The 18,208-nt window shown below is 34.0% G+C and overlaps 1 protein-coding gene across 1 annotated transcript; it reads right to left on the bottom strand.

Annotated features, from left to right (window-relative positions):
- Window positions 1-41: 41 nt before the first annotated feature.
- LOC110110822 (homeobox protein knotted-1-like 6) lies at window positions 42-17,466 on the bottom strand. Its single transcript, XM_020842457.2, has 5 exons — window positions 17,195-17,466; window positions 16,985-17,107; window positions 16,757-16,904; window positions 1,418-1,656; window positions 42-426 (listed from the first exon to the last, which is right to left on the bottom strand). The coding sequence occupies exons 1-5, from the start codon at window positions 17,381-17,383 to the stop codon at window positions 262-264; spliced, it is 864 nt and encodes a 287-aa protein (XP_020698116.1). The 5' UTR covers window positions 17,384-17,466; the 3' UTR covers window positions 42-261.
- Between the last annotated feature and the right edge of the window lie 742 nt (window positions 17,467-18,208).

The raw sequence follows: 18,208 nt of genomic DNA, 5'->3' as shown, positions 1-18,208 counted from the left end.
AGGATTCAGTTTGATAAATCATATACATCTGCAAAGCAATATAATAACAAAGCTTCCTGAATCCATGAACCAATTTGTCTTGGACCAAAGCTTATATCATAATGCATGTTTTCACTTCTGAATCACTTTTTAATACAAACAAATTTGGCTGAGCATCCAGGGTCACTAAAGTCATCTTCCTGATTGCCACTACCAAATACGTATACTGTGTTGGACTATTGGGAGGTCAGAAAATGTCAGTGTTGCCAAAAACTGCTCTTGTCAGTCATCGGCGAAAAATGATGAAGTGGAGGAGCTATCCATGACGGAGAAGTGCATGTTCTGATCAGCTGGCTTCCAGTGCCTCTTCCTCTGGTTTATGAACCAGTTGTTTATTTGCTTTTGATCTAGCCCTGTTGCCTCAGCCAGTGCGATCTTGTCTGCTTCCTGCACCAGGTACGTGAAAACTTGTACATGTACAGCAAAAGTTCTTACATTAAGTACTACTACGTTATATCAATGATCCTAAGAGTTCCACATTATTAGGAGCCTTATATATCTTCAAAAAATTATCTTATCAGCATGAATCTCGAGGCAAAATTAAGTTGAAAGTTTCCAAAATTAATGTTATTGCAAAGAGTTTTATAGGATTTGAACTTGTTACTACAAGCAATTACTCTGGCTCCATCCTTCATGCAAATATACCATGTAAATAACTTAAATTGTTGAGCTGGTACAGTTCACTACTCGTCCACATGTTGAAATTGTTCTTAGGCACTCATTATTGCACTAATTGTATAATTTATTTCAAGCACTGATAAGGAAAAACAAACAAAACTATTGATTGCAGGGTCCACTAATCCAAACATGATTTTCTAATGAATTATGCCACAGATAAAACATGTCTGTAAACAGATACATTTACAGAATCAGAAAATCAAGAGGAAAATGTTTCAGCATTTTTTTACTTTTATTTACTTTCAAACTTCGAAATACCAAAAGAGAAGAAGAAAAAACGGTCTTACTGTAGGGTAGGGCCACTTGTAGTGAGCTGTCCACCATTCAAAAAGTATCTGTCGTGCTTCTTTGGGGAGCTTCCCTTTCTTCTTTTTCTTTGAAAATTCCTGCTTCAAGCTACTCAAATAACCGCTATATTTTCGGAGGAGTTTCTCTTTAAGATCTCTTTCTTCACCTTTTAGATGTGATTCCGGAGCCTCTCCTTCTCCTCCACTGAGTTCCTCATCCAAACAAAACTGTTGATTACAGGGTCCACTAATCCAAACATGATTTTCTAATGAAATATACCAGATAAAACATGTCTGTAAACAGCTACATTTACAGAATCAGAAAATCAAGAGGAAAATGTTTCAGCATTTTTTACTTTTACTTACTTTCAAACTTCGAAATACCAAAAGAGAAGAAGAAAAAACGGTCTTACTGTAGGGTAGGGCCACTTGTAGTGAGCTGTCCACCATTCAAAGAGTATCTGTCGTGCTTCTTTGGGGAGCTTCCCTTTCTTCTTTTTCTTTGAAAATTCCTGCTTCAAGCTACTCAAATAACCGCTATATTTTCGGAGGAGTTTCTCTTTAAGATCTCTTTCTTCACCTTTTAGATGTGATTCCGGAGCCTCTCCTTCTCCTCCACTGAGTTCCTCATCCGAAGATCCCACAGCCTCATCTGCTTTCGTGTAAAGCAAGATAAGAAGACAAAAGCCATAATATGAATTTTATCCTTCTTTTTATTCTACTTTTCATCTATTTAACTTTATAAAAAGTCAGTTTAAATTTGTGAAAAACACGTTTTGAAAATCAGAAGCCTTGCATACAAAAAGAACACAGTTGATATGCCAGTGCTCCATGAATGGTTTCTCCTTAGATCGTGTAAAATAGCTGCAACATCAATAAAAGCTCATGTGCCTACATGAGATTGCATGTAGAACTCCATGAAAAATGATTGTGTATGCTAAAGTAGAGATGTAAATGAGAAAGTATAAAGCAATCTTCAAAGATTTGTGTGTTCTAAATTTACATCCATGTAAATATTAATGTTATTTTGCATTTAATGATATAATAGATTGCATTTAGTCTTAATAGTGTTGAAAAAGGATACTATTTTGACATGAAGCTGGCAACTTTCCCACCTTATAGAAGCAACAAAGTTTTAGTATGCGCTTGGGACAACTTTCTTACTGCTTTCTAAAGCAACTTTTTTCTACAAAATTTCATTGAAAATAACGAAAAAAGAGTGGACAAAAGTTATCCCAAAAGAAGCTTTAGACATAACAAAAACTCTATGTAACAAGCGTAGGGAGATTTTAGAGTTGTTTGTCCTTGAAAAAAGTGCATGATTCATATTATTAAATAAAACTAGTTTAAAGCATAAGAATATCGAGGTTAATCCCACATCAAATCTATTAAAAAAAATTAAAAATGAAAAAAAAGAGCTAAAACATTAAATAAAAGAGTTTCTATAATTTATAACTCAAATCAACTTGGACCTTTTTTTTTGGTTACTTTATCTTTATGAATAAGATTAGTTTCATAACTGTTTGAAGAGATTTTGCGTTACATTACTATGAAAAAAACTCCACCAAAAGGAATAAAAGATGTAAAATATGAAAACAATGGAATAATAAGAAACAATATAAAAGAGATTTTGCCTGTGTACTCTTCACCAAGAAAAAAACAAAGCAGTGATACATATACAACTCTTTAATAAATTGTGTAGGTGCAACAACATAATTAGATCTAATTTAAATCCTAATAGTCGATTATCATGTTAGGAAAATACTAAAATGTCATGAGAGATTCACAAATAATGCTAAAATATGCCTACAATGCCTACTCTTCACCAAGAAAAAACCAAAGCAGTGATACATATACAACTCTTTTATAAATTGTGTAGGTGCAACAACATAATTAGATCTAATTTAAATCCTAGTAGTCGATTATCATGTTAAGAAAATACTAAAATGTAATGAGAAATTCACAAATAATGCTAAAATATGCCTACAATGCCAAGACACCAAAATTTTCTATATATATCTAGTAGCCAAGGATGCAACAAACACAATGCTCACTTGAAATAGGATCCCATCACTGCACTGGTTGAAACCTTTCCTAAAATAGCTAGAAAACTACTTAACTTAGTTCTTCATTAACCTTGATGGGCATTTATCATCTGTTCTATATAAATACTATTGGGGATGAAAGTAAAACATCACAACGAAACAAATAAGAAAATAGAAAAGCAGAGGAGAATAAAAAGACACCAAGATTTAACATAAAAAAACCAAAAATTGGAAAAAATAAAATGCTTTGACATGCATATTACTTCCCTCCCTAACTCTCCAACAATAGGGAAATAGACACTCGCTTTATTTTACTTTGATGAAATATCCCTAAGCTACATTGCTTCCTAAGCTCTACATTGCCTAAGAGTACCAACTAAGCTACAAGTTACAGTATCAATGTGTTTTCCATGGATTAGGAAAGTTTGAAAAGCTTAAAAGAGTGTCGAAAGTAAATAAATAGATCTCAAACTCAATAACGCGTAAAATATGGCTTTAATAGAGAAAAAATAATAAAAATTAATCAAATAGAATACTATCAATGATTAACCACACCACCACATCTGGTGACAAGCTAACTACACTACAAACTCACTGAGTTCCTCAATAAGCCCATCTTTGTTTCTATTAGACCATTTCTCCAAGGTTGAAGCCAATGTAAAGGTCATTAGATCAAGATCAAATAACTGTGATTTTCCGTTTCTCTTCACTAAACAAATGTGACTCCCAACATCACTTGGATTTTGAGTCCAAGATCTCTTCAATTTATGTTAACTAATAGGGAAAATCCCCATCATCAATCCAAGGTGAAAGGCTTGTTAAATTCCCAACCAAATAAAAATTGAACAGTCAGTAAATTCTTAGCCAATTTAGAGCCCATGCCTAGACATGCTCCATTTACGGCCAATTTGAAGTTAAAATCAAGTAAATGCCGCCTTGGAGACCAATCCATGAATGCTAACTCTTCTTAATAAGACCTCAATCATTGATTAGGACATTATTTAAAGGAGACCAATCCAACATAACATAGCCCAAAAAATCTAATTAATCTTTGGAGATCTCAACCAACATCATGTCTCCTAATTTTTAACTAGTGGGATTATAATTAAAACTAATTGAAATCTAATTAATAAAAATTCAAATATTAATATCAACGTATATAAGCAAAAAAGACTTAAGGCTATAAATTATAAGTATTCCACTGGCAAGATGGAATCATTTAACTTCAAGTTTTTAAACCTTAATTATAATGTTGTTTGAATTAACCACATGATTAACCACACCACCACATCTGGTGACTAGCTAACTAAAAGATCCATCCTTAAGGCTTCTCTACATTTAAATTTACAAGTCTCATGTTTTATAGTTCTCTACATAAAAAATCTTAATAATTTTAAAGCGTGGATCGCACAATCTTCAAATAAACATCAATGCTCTATTAAACTCAATTCTAGTTAATATGACATTAACCTTTATATAAAATGTAGAGAAACCAAATAGATTGTATTGACCTTCAGAATTTTCCCTAGGACAAATAACCTTTATTTGGGCTTTAAGAAGATACTTGAAAATATATTTATATTTGATGAGGAATCTTTAATCAGCAAGGACTACTTATCCTACGATTCTAAGTCCATGAGTGCCGTAAGAACGATATGAAACCTATGGGACAAATCGTCTAATTAAATTCCCGGCCTAGCCACACTTGGAGCTATGAGTCCCAACCTATGTGCCACTTTATATTCAAAACTAAAATACCCATCCTTAAGGTTTCTTTGCATTTATAATTACAAGTCCAATGTTAGAGAAATCTCCTGATTGGGAGATATAACTCCAAAATATTAGGCATTTAAATGGCCTCACCTAGGGGTGTAATTGAGTCAAGCTGACTCCTGGGGTGGGCCCTTGATAAATGGCTTATGAGTCAAGCTCGATGAGCTGAAAACCCAAGCTTGAGCCAGCCTTGACTTGACTCATTAACTTGTGAGCCAACTCGATTTAAAAATATTAATATAAAATACACTTAAAACATATTAGCTTACAAGATTTTAAGTACAAAATTGTCAAAAAGGTTTAAAATATATATCTCACTTTATTATAAGAAGTAATTTTTTTATTATTTTTCTTTTAATTTATTATAATTTCATCATTTTATTACAATAATTGCTTGAATCGTAATCATTTCCGCCCTTTTATAATAAATGAGTCAGCTTGAACTCATAGAATAAACTTCAAGCTAATCGTAGGATAAAGCTCGAGATCGAACTCGATTAATTAATCAAGCTCAAGTCATGGGTGACTCAAGCTTAACTCAACTCGTTTACACCCCTAGCCTCACCATATTTCACACTTGAATGAAGAGAATTCTATTGTTTCAATCACGTAGAAAATAAATTAAAAAAAAAATCACAACTTTCCTAAATATTAAGCCTATCTTAGGAGACTAAATTATCCTCATAGAAGCACATGAAATATAGAAAACGTACATTTAAAACGCCTCATGAAACATAGAAAATATATAAAACGTACATTTAAAGCTATGCCGATAAAAAGCTTGTTGCAAGAGGCAAGAGCAATATATCTTTCCACCTAGGGGCATTGTATTCTCTTCGTCCTCAAAGTAACGCCTCTTGTGAAACATGATATATATCAAGGTGCATTTAACACCTAGAAAGCTATATCACTAAAAACTTTAATGCAATGAGATTTGTGCCGTATTAAGTTACTTTTTGATGATGTATCTTGTATAAAGATGTTTAGATCCAACTTGTGTCCTACTCACCCATTGACCCATTTATAAGTTTCGCTTAAGTCACATGTTACAAGAAGGACTATATACAAATAAAATTACGTAACTAAATCTAAGAAATGCTTACAACTGAATGAATAAGTTTAACTAACTTGTAGCTATTAAATTACATAGAGAACTCATGGTTAATTCCAAATGAAGGAATTGTTTAAATGCAATTGCTAGCTAGCGACTTCACCTTGAGTTGCCGAGTAGCTATATTTGCTTGGGCTACTTTGACAATTTATTGCTATGCCAAATTCAAGTGCCACTACTAAAAATCTGGGGTTTCAGCAGTAGTTATTAGCGGTGGTTTGTAAACCTTCGCTATAGATTGGTATATGCAATGATTTGCATGGGCGATTTCCAAATCGCTGCTTTCAATAAAAGCAATTTCAAAATCACTGCAGTTAGTTCAATTTTCTATGGTTCGACTAAGGGAACATTGTCGTCGGCATCAAGGACCAAGGTAGCTGCGGTTAGTTTGTGGACCATGAAGCTTCCTTGAACGCGGATATGCCATACGCGGAATAGTTCGAAGTCTAGGTATAACCCAAATCCCCTTTCCCTATCCCACCTTTTTTTGTTCTCATCATCTTGGTTTTCATCCATTTGGGGCAAATGAGGCGAAGAACAAGCATATGAGGGAATTTGAAGGGGCATAGGAGCGGTAGGTGCTTTGCAAAGCCGATCTTACTTTATCTGGATAGGCTTCTTTAAGCGATTAAGAGATGCAAAGGTATTTTTCACCCGACTTCCCCAGTGATCATTGACATCCTATAGGGCATTGTTTTTTATGTGATTTTTATAGTTTATTGAGGGGTGCATCTGGGTGAGATGTGTTTGATCTGTGTTTGGGTTTAGGAACTGATGATGATCCGACAATGGAGTGGACGAGAAATGTGATTAGGGTGGTGGAGAAGGCTGGAGTGAGGAGAGAGGTGTCAAGTCTTTGATGGGGGCGGTTATTACATGTTATATATATATTTTTTTAATTTTGCATATTAGTGGTGATCTATGATGTACCGACACTTCTCCTCAAAGAGGCGTGCAGTGTCCGACACCGTATCCGACAAGACACTCGTCCGACACTCCTTCGACACTTGTCGGACACACCAAATATATGTCAGATTAAAAAATATTAAATACAAATTGGACATGCCTATCTTAAATATTTTATGAATTTTTTTAAAATATAATTTATTGTATTTGACGGGATTTAAACTAAAATTCTTATTTTCTATCTACACACCAAATCAACATCTGCACTTAATACCCAATCATCGAATATTCTTATTTTTATTTCTTTTTTACAGTGAAGGTATTTTTATCTCCTCTCTCGGTGATTGATAAACGACATCGACGTCTGACTCTCGACATCCTAATACTAATCACTTCAACTAGAACAGAATGTACCCAATGGTTGCCCGACAAGCACAATAACATTAAATATTCTAGCCAGGAACTCACTAAATAAAATTTGACCGTTCGTGGCCCACACGTGCAGAAATTGGTTGGCCCCCATCACACGTGCTGTCCGGAGTAAAATGAGGCACGGCGGTAAATTAGCGGGGGCCGCGGTAAATGGGAGGAGTGAAAGGCAAGGTGGAGCCGTGTAGTGCACGCACGTGCGAGGGGTGAACAGTGGGACCCGCGTAACGTGGAAGGCAATGCTGTGTAGCAGGCTTCGGGATGTTCTGTCCCTTCCCCGCAGAAACGCAGTGCAGTGCAGTGTATGCCTTTCTCTCACATCCGAGGTGACTGAGGTGACAGGTGAATAGAAAGTGACTGGTATAATAGGAATGGCGATAATGGAGGAGAGAGAAAGGCATGTAGGACTAAGCGTCTTAACGCTTTATTTCATCAACTTTCCTTCATACAATGTGACAAATGGGGACTTCCAATATATTTTTAAGTTTATATGAATGAAACATTATTTATTAAGAAATCATGTCATGGTGGATGGAGCTAGTTGCAGCACAAAAATGGCAGAGGCTTGATGGAGAAGAACAAGAGAAACAAGCCATGGCCGAACTAGTAAGAATTTTTTTTTGAAATGAAGGATATAATCTGACGTGGAAGTACAAGTGGCAGCTTATAGAACAATTAATGATTGTGTTAACAAGGTGGTGAAGTCAAAGTTATGTTCATAAGCAATAACTATGGAAAGTTCTGCTTCAAAGATTTGCATGGTCTCAATCACTCCACCATTAAAACAACATTTTGTGTGATTTAAGCTTCGTTTGGGACGGCTTTCTTTCTGTTTCTTTAATTAAAAAACTGCTTTAAAAACAGAAAGAAAGCAGTCCCAATCAGAAAAAACTCTTTTGTTAACAAAAAAAAGATAAGGAACTGGATGTGGAATTGAACAGAAACTGATACGAGGTGCATCTGAAAGCGGCACCAAGTACGATAACAGCAAAAAATATAGAAGCCATGGAAAAACCTTTGGCAGGCCGGCCTATGACGAAGCATTGTACAGAGGGTTAGGATCTAATATGGATAGATCTTGGGTTACTATCACCTTCAAAGCAATTTATATGCTACAGTTATCCGACCTCTAGCACATTCAGACCCTATTCCACTTATAGTTGCTCTAAACATAGTAGCTTTTGTGTTTCACATTTCTTATCTAAATTAAGCCAAACTCCATTTTTAGGAACCCAATAGCAACTACTAAACAAAAACAACAGGATCAAAATGCTATTATAGATCAGGAGAAAACTATTCAATTTCCTTTATTTGTCTGTGAGATGCCTAAAGACCTAATAAACTTTTCTTCCCTCAACCTCTCTCCACAGCTATCTAGAAGACAATTTACTAACAGACAATGTTTATTAAGAAACCCTCACACAATTAATGCCTCAATAACTCAAAAAGATCAAATTTTTATCTATGAACATACCAAATCTGCTTCAAAAAACCACTGTACAGTTAGGAAACTAAAAAGTAATATGAAAGGAAACCCACATTTCTTAAAAATTACTATTCACTTTAAGGAAAACAGTACTTGATCTAATAATGAATTAACAACTATAATTACTTCTTTCAGATATTTTTCTTTATATTTTTGCACCTTAATTGCTTTTACTCATGTTCTTTTTATTTTTTCTCCTCGATATATACGTTCGAAGCAAGCAAGCTTATATACATGCAATGAATGTTCAAAGACCGGCGAAAATTACGGGAGTCAAAAAGAGAGGCACAGCCAAATTTCTGTTTCCAATGCCTGTAATTGTTCTCGCCGCCACTAATTATTTATTAGGAACCAAAAAAAACAGCCAAAAATGGAGTAACAAATTCTCTTTTCATAATAATGTAAGGTCATTTTAAGTAACAAAACTCACAGATACAATAATTTTCATTTGTGTTCATGCATTCAATCAAATAATTCTCTCTTCATAACCAAAACAAACAAATATATATATCCAATTTAAATAAAAACAAAGAATTAATTAATGTGTTTTAAAAAATTTACAAAAAAAAATTCAAGTGCTTTAATTAGGAAATAAATTAAATTTTCAAACTTTCAAGAACACCACAGAAAGTAAATTCACTAGTTTTCGATACATCAACACAAAAAACAAATATATATTCAAATATAATTATTTTAAAAGAGAATAAAACAAAGAAAAAATAAAACAGAAACAAAATAAATAGAAATTATAACAAAATTAAAAGAATCAACCCTCATTCAAGCATGAAGAACTCTAGAAGCTGCATTAGGTGGTCCTGCATGCAAATGCATGCCAAGCCTAATTATAAATCTGTCAGAACTTTAGTTTACTCTAAAAAGGACTGTTCAACAAGAAGCCAATAATTAACAAAGCCCCACCACCATAATATTACATTGCAGCAGAAGTCTAAAGGCGAATATATCGATATATATATTAACAGAACACAGACATGGATTTTAAATAATTGGCAAGCTGTCTGGAAGTTGTTGAACATGTAAAGCTTTTAAAGGCTGGAAAATTGGCAAAAGAGCAGAAACTTCAATGTCTTAACTTGTTTGATCATTTCAGAGTTTGGTGATAGAAAATTTAAGTGTTGTTAACACAGACTGGATCAACTATGCAGTTCTCAAACAAGAACAGACAATTCTGCTGCAATGAATGGCCAAATAGAACCTAAGACCCATTTGCACCTATTCAGATCAAACAACAACATGCAACTATCTTGCATGAATGAGCAAGGATGAACAACTAACTATCTGCAATTATTATAACAAGAAGTCTTTATATCACTACGTAGGATCTGAAACAAGGATGCACAAAAAAGACGCAAGCAGCTTGATACTATAATAAGGTTCAATGAAATATAGAAAATGTCACGTTATAATAGGATAAATTATTCTATGTGGAATTCAGACGGGAAGAACCGTCCGTACATGTGAGTGTACACCCAACCTGTACAGAAATTTGATACACGCTGTATACAAATATGTACACTGTATGTACACTCCTATGTCCGGATATTTCTTCCCATCCGGAATCCACATAATAATTTCTCGTTATAATAGGACGGAAAAAGACAATGCAGATGTCACAGCAGGATCACATGTTGCAAAATACGAATAACAATAGAGACAAAATACAACACAAAAATCAAGAAACAATAGCCATAAAGAGTCTTCCAGTACCAGCTCTACCCAACATTGAAACAATTGAAATCATACACAACTAAGAAAATGTCCAAAAGATACCCACAAATACAAAATGATTATCATTAATCAAGATAACGGGCATAAAAACAAAATTAATGAAAATCACCGTTCATCTTGTTTGATAATGCTATAATCTTTCTAGCGGGGCTAAATAAAAGTAGGAAAACTTCAAATCAAGAAATCCCAGCCATTAAGGTATGTCTTGCTTCTTCAATCTTATATAAAATTCTAACAGAGAAATTTTATCATGAAAAACTCCAATCATGGCTCCAAAAACCCTATAATACGGACCTCCATATGAGAAAGGACCATATCCTAAGATTTGTTATAGATTACTATTGATCAGCATTTTACACTCATCATATCCTTCTGATTCAATCAAATTAATTATAAAAGGGGTGGCTCTTCAAAATATTGAACCATAAGCACCAACTCTCCTCTAACTTAATATTGTGGAAAATTTTAATATCCTCTCAAAGTCTAGCACTTTAAGCCCTAAAAACTGAAGGGCTTAATATCATGCCACATTAAAAAGTCTAGATAAGCCTAAAGCTAAGCAGACCATTACTGGTAGATCTTCAATACACTTGTTCCACACAAATATTAATCCATCAATACTCAAAATGCACTTTCCACAATTTGTATATCTCTATAATAGTGGTTCCTTCACCCTAACTGCCATATTGGTATGACCTAGCACTAAAATAACTTGTGCTTTGAAATTAGTCCAAGATGTGTTGCTTCAACATGAATCATAATCACTCATCTTGGTTTTATCTTCAACGATTTCTTTCGAGCATAACTAGATTGCTACAAAAATTTTGATTCTTCCAAGTCCAAAAAAAAAAAAAAAACTTCTCAATTTGACATTTTAGGGCAATCAATTCTCAAAACCAACGGTTCGTTCGAAAAAACAAGAATGTCAAAAAGCTCACCAAAATAAAAAATGATGTACCACAGAAAACACACACAAACACAAAAAATGGACACTAAAATTTATGAGGTTCAACTTTTATGAGGTTCAACTTAATGGATTCTAAATTGACACACTACAGGAAAATATTTTATTACCGTCAAACTTTCTGGCGGATTTAGATGCGGTAGTAAAAACGGCGGACTAAACGGCATAATATGCGCCAGTAAATTTACGGCAAAATTTCAAACGTATTTTCCGGTAGAGATTAGAATGCTAATGACTGGCTAGCTTTACTCTTAGGGACAAGATACGAAATGAGCATATACATGAAAATGTTGGAGAAGCTCTTATGGAAGATAAGATCAGAGAGAGCGAGAAATTTGTCTTAGATGGTATTGTCACCCAAACTACGTTTTCACACATCAAGAAAATCGGTTAATCAGCTTGAAATATCTCCAGCACAAACTATACATTTTCACACAGGTACCCCCTATTGGTAAATCCGTTGGAAATATCTCTAGCGGAAACTGTGTTTATACACGCCTTCCACGTTTATACACGGCTTCAAGAGAGCCAGGTTGTAGCTGGTGATCAGGGTTCTTCTAGTGGATCAGCAGAATATTCTGACTGCCACATTTGGTCGCAATCGGTAGAAGGATTGCAACATGGAAGGGATTATGGTTTGGGTTCGCAAGCCTATGCATACGACAATAGTCTCGCGGAAAAATTTCGTTGATAATAATCTGGTGGAACATGGCGGTGGATTATTCGCCAGTAATACCAGTGCAACATTTTCGCTGGAAATACCGACGAATAAAATGCCAAAATTCACTCGAAGAAAACAATGTGCAACCTGCATTTTTTTCACCGGAATTGCCCCGAAAAATTTTCTGGCATCAATAAAGACTTTCTGACGTGCGAATTATCGTCGTACGGATATCCACCGAAAATTCAAAATTTCCGTAGATTTCCCTTGTTACCAGCAAATTTTGTCCGCCGGTAACAAGCCATTTTCCTATAGTGACAAGTTATGAGATAAAATTCAACCCAATAAAAATATATAAGAGTTAAGAACATGGCTTGCATAATGTAAAAGAAAACTCTCATCAGTCATTTCAAAATCTCAATTATGCCTAAGACACTGGAATAGCAAAAAAAAAAAAAAAACTTAAAAACGATTGATAATTAAAAAAGCTTTACACCACAGAGATTTTTGAATAGTAAGAATACAATAAGAAAACATCAGCTAAACAAAAGAGAATAGTAGTGCCGCTCACCAATTGTTGTAGTCATACAGTCACCATTGCTAGAGACAAATCAAAATTAAATGAACCTTAATTTAAGAGAATTTTATGAGAGGGTATATCCCGTATCATCAATCTTGCATGTAACCCTAATTTGAGAGGTTATATATATTATGGAAGCCTCCAAGCATGACTTAAAGAACCCTAAAAAATACTCTCTATTTATATATATAATCGTACGAATACATTGAGAAAGGAAGGCATAGCTAGATCCCAAGACATGTTCTAGCTCCATGCAAATCAATGTGTTGGCATCCAATTAGTTTGTACTAATCAATCTGGTTAATAAAAGGGTTATTATATCACTCCTAAACATTGAGTCATAATTAAGATGCCAAAAGGAATAAATCCAATAAAAGGTCAGTTTATATATAGACATGAATTCAACTTATTGCCCAACAAATCTTGCTCCATGAACCCTCCAAATTACAACTATGAAGGGGCACTTCTAGAGGGTTGCAAATGCATGTATGTGTTAGAATGACCTAGGATCCATTTGATAATGCTTTCTGCTTCTTTCAATAACAGAATTTAAGGTACTTCATTAATTTAACTTATGTAAAAAAAATTCATCTTTCAACAAACAACTTTATGAAGAATGGTAGTTTAGATGACTTCCCAAAGAAGTAGCGACATAAAATTTAGCTATTTTATTTAATAAATAAATACATTTATAATTAAAATTAATTATCTATTATTTATGAAATATTTATTATATTCATTTCAATTATTTAGTCACTAATCATTTCACAACAACTTTTTACCAAAACAGTTACAACACTTCAACTTATGAAATATTTATTATATGGGGCCGGTTAGTTTGTTCCATAGAGAATTAACTCATGAAAGAAGAAAGTGAAAGGAAAAAGAGACAAAAACCGTAGTTTGGATTCAACGAATTCAACATGAATAAAGGTATGTTTTCTTCCGATTAAAATCTTGTGAAAATCATCATGTTTAAGATCTTGAGGATTTAAGATTTATGTAAATTCGTACTTTTAGTTTCGATTTCTATTACATAATTTGGAATGCGAGTTCTTGCAAAAATTATAGAACTCATAATGTACGTTGCGAGTTCTTATAAAAGTTAGAGAATTTGATAACCTTTTAATCTTACACCTTAGTGTTTGAGTAAGATGTGTTTGCTGTTAAGTTCAAAAGGGTTGTATATTTGATTCAAACTATAACAGTTTCTGTGTGTATGTATTAGTATTTGTTAACAGTTGCCCAGTGCATATTTTTTCTGTTAGTCCACATATACTGTATTTTCTTATTCAACTGGCAGCAAAAACTGGGTATGTGTCACTCTAACGTAGTAATCAAACCTGATGTTACATCTATTATCACAGATATGATGATACATTCAGCACAGAGATACACGATGATATGTGAAAGTTGGAACAAATACTGTAATAGTAGAATATAGTACAATTACTCTCGTTGGCTTGACTAAAGAAATTTTCTTATTTCTTGCGCAAAGAAAAATTCTCCTTGTGAAGACATCACAAGACAGAGAGGTACATATCATTAAATATAAATAAAAAGGCCCAAAAAAAATCAAAGATATTATAAGACTATTATTGATTAAAAGTATTGCAAATATTAATAGAAGGAAATACACGTATAAATATTTTACTTCTAAGACTAGTAATAATAAGAATATAATTATATACATTGATCAATATTTGCAAAAAAAGGGAGTTTAAAAAAGCTAAATAAACATTTTGAGAAATAGCAGTAGATAGAAGCACCTAAGAGGCCCTTTGGGATCACTTTTATTTTTGTTTCTTATTTTCTTTTATTAAAAACAAGACTGGCTTGTGTTTTTAGCTATTTCTATTTTTTTTTAAAGCAAAATGATTTTTTTTTTAAATATTCAAAACAAACTCTTAAGTGTTTAATAGGCGTTTTCATTTTTTTATAATAAATCACCCCAAATACCCCGCCGGCTACACTATCAGCTACTGATCATCGATCACTACCATGATCGACAGCCATCGTCGCTGATCATCACCACCTTATGCAACAAAATAAAAACAACACTTATTTTAAATACCAAATATATTTCAACTTCATTATAAAATGTAGATAAAGTGAAATAAAAAATATTAAAAAAAAAAGTGATATCCCTGACAAATTGATGTGAAGCACTGTATATAAATAGAGTTTAAATGGCTTTAATTGCATGGTTTTATAGACAGGAAGAAGATGCAAGCCAGCAACATTAAGAAATGATTCAATGAATGCACCAAATGAAACAACACAAGATGTAAACAACAAAGGAAAAGAAGAACACGTCTTCCCCGAATTAAATGAAGCAGCACGCCCCAAGTTAAACACTTTTTTTTTTGTTTGGACATAGAGGCCAATTAAGGAAAACACACACATCACATATGCAAGACTCGAACCCAAGACCTCTTAGTTGGTAAGCCAAAATACCAAACTAACATACCAAGATGAGTTGTATAAACACTTGATCTGTATGGATCTACAACTCTCTTTATCTAACATATCATACAAAGTATTATGACTGACCATCTTCTAATATTCTAAATTAATTTTTATTTATAATATGCTACATATAGATGGTTTGGTCACATAAAACGGCAGCCTTCCGATGACCCAGTTAGGAAAGTAGAGATATTAGATTTGACTTATGTTAAGAAAGGTACAGATAAACCTAAAAAGACTTGGTCAGAAAATACTAGACATGATCTTTCTTCATTAGATTCAAACGAAAATTCGACTTTTAATAGGGTAGGATGGAGAAAAAGGATTCATGTAGCCGACCCCTCGTAGTGAGACAAATGCTTGATGATGATGTTGATGTTGTTGTACATATGAATGTGTTAAAACTTGAAACAGTATTCACACTGAGAGACTGAAAAGCATTGCTCTTCCAAATAAAAAGAGAAAATGTATTAAATTCCAAAGCTGGAAAAGGAGGAATGCAATTTATTTACAACAGGAGACTAAAGTAACTTATGCAGTAGTAAATCAGCAGACAAGTTGAGGTAAAAAGAAGAACATTTCATGTGCTAAACAACTCACAAGATTGCAAACAGTAACTAATATTAATGGGACATCACACAATTCCCGTGTTGCCATAAGAAAATTAAAAAAAAAAAAAATTTCTTCAAAAGAACGTAAAAGCCAAGCACAAAATTTCATAGCAAAGTGATTTCATAGCGCCCAAGATTGCCTTTATCTTCCCACTAGTCATAATATATATTCTGAGCAATTTAATGGCTCTGAAACTATTTTAGGTCATAAATTAAGCAGCAAAACATTTTCAATACAACGAAAGGAAGTACTTCCATACCCATTCAAGTTCCTGTGGTAAAGCACAGAGCTACACAGTGATGTCATCAGAAGCTTGCAGGAAATTCTCATTCGTTGTGTATCAGAGTAACATGAATGAATAATAAATTAATGAGGAGTTTCAATAAAAACAAAATACATAATTTTATTTAGTAGATGCTTTAATCATCATTAGTTTAAAAGAAAATCTTCAATATCAGAATATTCTGATAAAAAAAATTCTCTTTTATTTGATTTCTCATCCTTGCACCAATCTCAAAACAAATCTAACAACTTTAAACCTGCCCTGACAAAAAAATTAAAAAATGAATACGTCTAAATGCGGAAATAATTCCCACATTTTCGCAGTTAAGAGATTTAACAAATATCAATTAATTTGTTCCAAAAACAAAACCACAGAAGCTAAATATCGTGACAGCGTGGGAAATGGCAATCAGCGAAACAGACGGAAAAGGTCGTAATAAGACAAAAAAGAATAACTCAGGCAGCGACAAGTAGTCCATGAAACTAGAGAGAGATAGAGAGAAAGAGAGAGAGAGCTTCATTTGCAGTGCATGGTCGAAGAGATTTACCATAACGAACACATTCCCACGATTTAGTCTCTCTCTTTCATTCTCTTTCTCTCCACATTGAACAAAAGGCAACAATATCAAGACCAAAATAGTATTCAGAGATAGGCATATAAGATAAAGAGATAGAACAGCTTGCTTACCGGAGACGTAAGGTCCAAGCGCCGGTCTACAAGTAGGCTTACATAGATCAGAAAGCTGAACCTCCATGGTGTTCAGGAAAGCAGTAGCCTCATCGAACGGCCTCTCCAAATCCCTTCGATACTTCACCAACACATCGCAATACATCTCCTGCAGGCCACCGCAACTGAACTCATCAAACACAATTACCTTTCAGGAAAAAAAATGACTCTTTTTTTAAGAAAGCAAACCATAAACTCGTCCAGCTCGGGATCCGAGCCGAGTATGACGCTCGACGACGCGACCCTCTCGCCGCCGGCGTTCTCCCGCCGTATATCTTCGAGCAGCGACGCTATGTCCGGCGGGGCGCCCACCTTCATTACTTTAACAAAAAAAGGCGTAAAATTTATAATTGAATCTGTTTTTCAGTGAAGGAGACGAAGTTTATTATAGGATTTGACCTTCTGGCAATCGATGTAGGCTTCGAGGAGATGGGGATAACGTGGATGCGAAGCAATCCGGGCTTTCATTTCTTCCTCCGCAGCGGCCGCAGCTGCCGCTGCGCCATAACCGGCGGCGGCGATCAATCCATGAAGGTCTTCCGCCGCCGCGAAAGCGGAGTCCGGCTGGAGGCCGTACATCTCATCCATCGTTGGTGTGGCGGCTATCACAAAGAAAAGAGAGAGGGAACGAGGAGAGAGTGATGGCTGTTCGAGATACTGGGAACCGTGGGTCTGTTGTCATTGCCCTTTAATCTAATTGGACATTATGGGGACAATAATGCAGTATTATTCGCACTCATTCCTCTGCTCATTCTGTTCATGAGTTGACCATGAAATTACAAAATATTATATTACGATTCTAAATTAATTAATACTTGAAATTGGGCTATGTCTCATGGGGTAATTTCTGTGATGAATTTAAATTATATAATAATTATTATTATAATAATGTTACTATAATTATTTCTCCAGTTTTGCATCGTCATCAAAACATTTAAATCGTCTGAAGTAATTTATAAGTGTAAAATAAAGTTTTATATCTAGGTTAAATATTTCATATTAACTAAGGTTAACAGTTTTGTATGGTGCATGTCAAAAATCTCGTTGGCTAAAGAAGAAAATTTTATCATTTATTGAAAAAGCAAAATGCAACGCATCTAATCAAATTAACATAACTTAAGAGTAGATGTAGTCCTAAATTATAATTATTGCTTGATAGAAATTCACCATTATAAAGAATTTTTTTATATCTTAATTTCTTACAAAGATCTAACATACATAATAATAATAATGAACATAATAAACACTAAATTTTTTACATGAAAAACTGAAAAAATAAAAAAAAATCACGAGGTTTGACTCTGATGAAATGATATAATGTGTAGACAGATGGCAAGAGTCTGTTCTTCTCTTAATTGTAGCAATAGTTAGATAGTATGAGTCGGTTGACAATAATCAAATGATTATGGTCAA

This window comes from Dendrobium catenatum, unplaced genomic scaffold, assembly GCF_001605985.2.
Source record: "Dendrobium catenatum unplaced genomic scaffold, ASM160598v2 fragScaff_scaffold_847, whole genome shotgun sequence".
Taxonomy (NCBI): Eukaryota; Viridiplantae; Streptophyta; class Magnoliopsida; order Asparagales; family Orchidaceae; genus Dendrobium; species Dendrobium catenatum.
The sequence above is the reverse complement of the archived record's forward strand: the minus strand, read 5'-3'. Positions and strand labels throughout refer to the sequence as shown.